Genomic DNA, 6,516 nt, shown 5'->3' with positions numbered 1-6,516 from the left:
CTTTTGGGTTGTCCACATAAGTGACCATCACATCGGTTATGGAGGTGAGTCTGACACTCCTTTACAAAGAGGCCTACAAGGTCTTGTGCTTAGGATCACTCACGTTGGGATCATTGCTATCATTGCCACCACCAATGCCCTAGTGACACATTGGATCACCTAGACTCACACTAATTAATCATGGGAACTCATGAGCAACATTGTAGCATGGCACATTTAGTTAGTGTGGAATACAATGGGCCTCACTCACACCCTTTGATGGAGATTAGAGCACATGGTGTGTAACTCAGAGAGCATGCACCAATGCCAATAAACCTTCTTTTGCACTTGGAGTCCAAGTAGGTTCTTCACCTAAGTGGATGGCATTGTCACTTGGCATTACATGTCCTTAATTTTGGTTTCCCTCCCTCCTCTCAATGTAGCCTCCCTCTGAATGTGGCTAGCTATGGGGGAAGCACAATCCCCCCCTCCCAAATTTCTAAATTTGTAGCTCCCTTAAGAGAGTTTTAGTCATGACATTTCTAATTTCTACTAATAGATGGATATTTTCTTGGAAAAGAAAGAAAAAAAGAGAGGAATGCAACAATCTCCTCATATCTCACATCCCATCAAACTTGCTTACATAAAATTTTCTCATTAAGCGACAAAATGTCCTTTCTGGTAGTGTCAGAGTTGTACAATGGAATATTGAAATCATGTTCAAAACCCGACTTAGAAATTGATCTTATGTGTGACCACACTCTAAAGGCAATTACAATAATTGTACTTTTTGTAGTTTTCTATGGAAATGTTCCATAGTTGAAGCATGCCGGGGATGACCCCCTTACACACTTAAGGAGCGCCTCATCAATTGAGGTAATGATTAGATTGCCCATTAAGAGCAAGTGCCCACTTCATGCACATGAAGAGGGAGGTTTGTTGACAACCATTTCATAAGTTCATGGGATGCATTCTCATGCTCCAAAGAAATACACTTCACTTGCACTTGCTCTAGGCCTTGAGGTTGTGTAATGAGGCGATTAAATCAGCCTTCATGTGTCCACAATGCACTAGTCTAGTAGAGCCCATGACCCTCAATATGAGCTCAAAATCCCATGGAGGACACCTATCCCTCATGAGAGGGGTTAATGTGTGGTATTTTGTTGCCGGTGGGCTATCGATGTGGGCACTGTAGCTGGGTGTGGTGCTCACACCAACATTCGTGTGGTGACAAAATCATGCTATTCACTGTCTCTCTAGCATAGGGACATTGGTTGCCATGGGCATCAAAGACCATGACTTTGCTCAGACACATGCTTCACTTAACGATCACGCGGCGTGGTGTTCACTCCAACTGGCCGAGTGGCTGACTTGTAGGGTTCATCCCACTTGTTTGCTACCTTCTATCTGCCTTGGCACCTCGATAAATGCATGTAAATTTAGGCTCTTTACACACCACAAGTGGTGCCCATGCATTAGTAGTGTGCTGCGCCAATGAGGGACACTGCCATGCTTCATGTCTTTACACACCGCCTCCTCTCTCCCTCTCCGACGGGCCACGCTGGCCTCCACGCCATGCCCACATTTTGCCTGTGCGTGGGTAGCGGGACATGGCTGCCCAAACTTGGGCGTAAGTCACTCCACCCAATCCTATGAATTGCCACATCGTTGGTGGACCATGCTGCTAGGCTTCCCACCAAGAGCGATGATAAAATTGCTGCAGACCGATTTCTAGAAGCGTACGATTTGTAGAGCGATCTCCAAGTAAGCCTGGGTTTTTTTTTTTGGGAGCTCTCTGTATTTTCTGCAAATCAATATGTTGCATGTTCTGCTTATCTGTATTTTCTGCTCTCTGCATGTTGTTTTTGTATTTTTTGCAAATCAACATGCTGCATGTTCTGTGAGTTTGTATTTTTTGCTCTCTGCATGCTGTTTTTTGCTACATGCTCTGTATTTTTTGCTCTCTGCTTATCTGTTTTTGCTGCATGTTCTGCTTATCTATATTTTCTGCTCTCTACATGCTGTTTTTGCTGCATGCTGTTTTTGCATGTTGTTTTTTCTGCAACATGCACTAGTTGAAAAAGGCATTGCACATGTTAGTGGCTTCTACACCTCATGCAATCAAGATGCAAGCAAAGATCAGCGCATCTACCTTGATGCTGTGCAAAACAGTTCAGCACTAGTTTGCCTTGGCTTTGTTATGTGGATAGCACATACCAAAGGATAACATCCTAGCAACAGAGCTATTAGAGCACACCTTGTGGCTTTGCAAGAGCACCACACTTGCATACATGTTCACAAAATCATTACCCATCACAATATCATTGTGCAATAGCCGCTCTTGCAATCTCATCATGTATTTGTTTCCCTTGCCCAGTGCTCCTTTGTTAGAGATGATAACAAAATAGAGTAGATAATGTTTTGTGCAGTGAAGGTACAGCTTGATTAGAGTGATAAATTGTGTGTTATGTAGCTTGATTAGAGTGCTAAATTAAGCATTATGTGGCTCTGCCATGGGTGCTCAGTGTGTAGTGCTCTTGCTTTAATACTTTGATCACACACACATTTTTCCCGTCGCACTTGCTACAATACACTCCATACTTCTTGCTACAATACAAGCGACATTGCATTAACACTATGAGCTGAAGCATAAACAGTTTGAAGATCATGCATAAACACCTTATGCTCAAGTGACATCTAGGTATTTGAAACCCAGGCATAAACACTTTGAAGCTACTTTGATGAAGCAATTGAGCTCAAGCGACATCGCACCTGTTTTTGAAGCCTGTTAGCTCAATCCCTATTTTTGTATTTCCGTATTTTTACCATCTTCTTGATTAGCATTTTAGATCAATCCATATTTCTGTATTTCTGTATTTTTACCATCTTCTTTGATTAGCGCGCACTAACTCAGGCTCTTTATGTATACGCAGGTTAACATGCTGGTGGAGATGCACGTTGTGTAAAGGGGGCGCCCATGCATGGGCAGTCATTTTTTTAATAAACACAGGCATGGGCAGTTGGTGTGTAATGGGGTACGCCCATTCAAGAGTGCGAGGGGCACTTTATTCAAGAGTGCGAGGGGCACTTTTTGGCTGCCCACATGTTGGATGGTATTGTGGAGGTCTGTATCCACCCTTACCGTGAAAGGAAGAATTTCATGTGAGACTTTTTGTTCATGAGAAACGGCTTTCTGGCATTTGAAATTTTTGTGCTGTTGGGTAGCGGCTCCCTCCTTTCCTCATTTCTTTCTTCATCATCTGCAATCCCATCCCTCCTGATCGTTTCTGCTTCTTCTACCCTTCTCCCCCTTTTTCTTCTTCTTCTTCATCTTCCGCCATAGCTTGATCTCTGCGCGGCCGCAGCAGAATCAGCAGTAGCAGGGAAACCATGAAGAAGATCTTCGGATTCAAGAAGAAGAAAGAGAAGCCGCCTCCTGTGACAGTCGAAGAGGCCACAGAAAAGGTTCCCCCTGCCCTCCGTTTTCTTCTCTCTCTCTCACACACACACACGCACACAGAGTTTCTGTTGATTCTGCAATGTAAGATGACCTTATTTCTCGCTAGATCTTCAGTTTCTCAACGTATGTGAATGCTTGTTCTACTGCTTTTTCCCCCGTTCTCTGTGCGAATCAATGGAAGATGATGAATTTTCCAAGCCTGCTTCCTTGCAAAAGACTGCTCTTTTTCATGTCCTCTGCGTAAATTCATGGCGGATGAAGCCTGTACTGCTTTCTTTCTTCAAGGAAGTATTTCTTTACTGAAAGGTACATAAATCTGCCCTTGTTTCTGTGCAAAAATATGTGCAGATAAACAGGAGAGGAGACATTGCTGATGAGAAGATCAAGAAGCTGGATGCGGAACTTCTGATTTTCAAGGAGCAGATCAAGAAGACGAGGCCGGGAGCGGCGCAGGATGCTCTCAAAGCACGTGCATTGCGGGTTCTGAAGCAGAAGAAGATGTACGGACATGGTTCAAGAAAACTGTTCAGAGTATATCGGTTTGCTGGTTCTTGTCATCTGTTTACTGTATGTTTTTGCTTTCCAAACAGGTATGAGGCTCAGAGAGACATGCTATACAGTCAAAGCTTCAAGCTGGAGCGTGTTTCGTTTGCAACAGAAGGCATAAAGGATGCTCGGGAGACGGTGAGACATGGCTTTTTGTTATGCCTTCCATTATTTCTTCTCGCTGGATACACACAATCCTTGTCCATGCTACCAGGCGGGGAGTTGGATGGGCGAAGTCAGCCCTCCATCCTTCATAGTGGCGGGCAGCCTGGATGGCTCCCCTTTGACCCCCAGGGAGGTTGACGGGGAGTGGTGGTTGTGTATTCGGCCTTAATGATGAGACATCGACAGGCTGTGGGGAAAACATTGTAAGGACCTACAGCAGGCTTTCTGTGTCATCTTATCATGTTTGGTTTCCGATGAGTTGTGCAGATGGCTGCAGTGAAAGCAGGGAGCAAAGACTTACAAGGAACGATGAAGATGCTGAATATTGATGATGTAGATGTGAGTATCCTTGAGATCCACAATCTCTTTACATTGCTGCTAACTTGGCGATGTGGTCGGGAGTCTAACTTGGATTTGTGATACAGAAATTGCAAGATGTGATAACAAACATTGTAGAGGAAAGCAATGAGATTCAAGACTCGCTAGTGCAAGGTCACAGCGCCCCTGATCATCTCGATGAGGATGACCTTCTGGGAGGTAGTTTTTCTGGGTTACCTTGGAAGTTTCTGTGGATAAGTTCTGAAGAGTTAGGCCTAATAGATGAAATTATACAGAATAGCCCTATTGTGTTTTGAGTGGTGATTTGACTCATTTGTTTACAGAGTGATATACATATCTACCTATGATATACATACATGTTTAGGATATAGGGTCTAAACGCAGCAACTATGCCATTGTGTTTGGGTGGCAGTTTAACTCGCGTGTTTATGGTTTACTGTTTACATGTATGTTTGCAAGCATGCAAGTGCACGCATGCGTGTGCGCACTCATACACGCCGTGACGGACACAGTGACACATGCATGCGTGATTAGGATTTTGATTGATATACAGAGTAACTCTATTGAGTATTGCACTTTGAGTGGTGGTTTGACCAATTTGGGTACAGAACTAGATGAACTTGAGGCCGAAATCAAAACTCAGAAACGCACTGAAGTAAGAGCAGTCCTTAAGCCAGACAATGCAGAAGTAGAGCGGGAACTGACTTTACCTTCAGCACCGAGAGGGCAGGCGACAGGTGTGACGACAGGCGTGCCACAACACACTCCACAGGTTCTAGAATCTGACTTTCATCTTTGCTTTTTCTAGCACTAAGGGTGTCATTCCATGCGCATCAGGCTCGAATCATATACTTCAGTAGTGGAGCATGTAATGCACTTCAGGCACGACATTCTTGCTACTTTGTGTCCATGCATGTTGGGGCATCTTTGCAGACAGACATCATGTGCATTTATGTGGCTACTTACATGCACATGCATGGACACAAAGTAGCAAGAATGTCATGTGAGACCGATCCAGGAGGTCATGTGGTTGTGAGCATCGTTGCTAACTTCATTGCATGGTTAAGAGATGACCAGAAGCTATCAAAACCAGTGTTTAAGAGACGATTTTAGCTGTAAAGTCCAATACATAGGCAGGCCACTTCTGTATTTAGCAAGATAATTATAAAACTAACGACAAAGATGAAGCTTGCATGCTCTGTGATTCACCGTTTCAGTTTGCTATAAATACGTCAGCACACACTTCACTTCAGCCGACAACATTTTTGATGCTGGAGAATTTTCAGCTTCAAGGGGTTACTTAAAAGTTGTCTTGCCATTACAGGTTGCTCCTGATGAACCTGGACTTCCAGCTCCACCCAGGTCATCGATTCGGACATAGCCTGTTTCATCTAAGAACTAAATGCGCAAGAATCCGCAATACCAAGTTGCGTAACTTCAAATGTTGGCTTGTTGCCTTGGACTGGTCTGTGATTCTGAGTGAGCTCGAATGTGGTGGCTTTGTATATGAATTCATGTGTATGGACATAATTGTATGCTTATTTTTTTACTGTTGAAACTGCCCTTGGTACATCTCACTGGAGAGGGCAGCTGAAGTGTTTTTATGGAGATCTTCCTGAATTATGGTATTCTGCTTCTCGAGGGTGCTCTTGATTTTGTTACAGAAAGCAATGGTAGGAACAAACATGCAATTTGTTTTGTTTTGTGAGGGAGAAACAGACTTTTTAACCCCCTTTTGTGGAGTGAGGGGAAGGGGTGGCCAGAATTGAACCTGTGTCTTGGGAGGAGAAGTGTGCCACCTGAACCACCCAGCTATTGTCCTCATTCGCTACAAACATGCATTTGAGATGGATTGGGAAGGCCATCTGCATCTGCAAGTGAGAGGAAATCACTAGGTACAACGATGTCAGGATAGCCACAATACATCATTGTATAAGGGTTTACTACATTAGGTTTATATGGTTGAGGGGCTTACCCCTGTTTGTGTAAAGGGGAAATGTCATCTGGCTGTCCCTCATGGGAGTGGA

The 6,516-nt window shown here is 43.9% G+C and overlaps 1 protein-coding gene across 1 annotated transcript; it reads left to right on the top strand.

The window, feature by feature from the left end:
- Window positions 1-3,205: 3,205 nt before the first annotated feature.
- LOC147618061 (vacuolar protein sorting-associated protein 60.2-like) lies at window positions 3,206-6,047 on the top strand. Its single transcript, XM_086775076.1, has 7 exons — window positions 3,206-3,444; window positions 3,788-3,939; window positions 4,030-4,123; window positions 4,418-4,489; window positions 4,576-4,687; window positions 5,098-5,261; window positions 5,814-6,047. Exons 1-7 carry the CDS (start codon window positions 3,370-3,372, stop codon window positions 5,868-5,870), a joined length of 726 nt encoding a protein of 241 aa, XP_086631202.1. The 5' UTR covers window positions 3,206-3,369; the 3' UTR covers window positions 5,871-6,047.
- The last annotated feature ends 469 nt before the right edge of the window (window positions 6,048-6,516 follow it).

This window comes from Cibotium barometz, chromosome 35, assembly GCF_041138505.1.
Source record: "Cibotium barometz isolate CiBa-2024 chromosome 35, ASM4113850v1, whole genome shotgun sequence".
In the NCBI taxonomy this organism is placed as follows: domain Eukaryota; kingdom Viridiplantae; phylum Streptophyta; class Polypodiopsida; order Cyatheales; family Cibotiaceae; genus Cibotium; species Cibotium barometz.
This window is presented reverse-complemented; position numbering and strand designations above follow the sequence as displayed.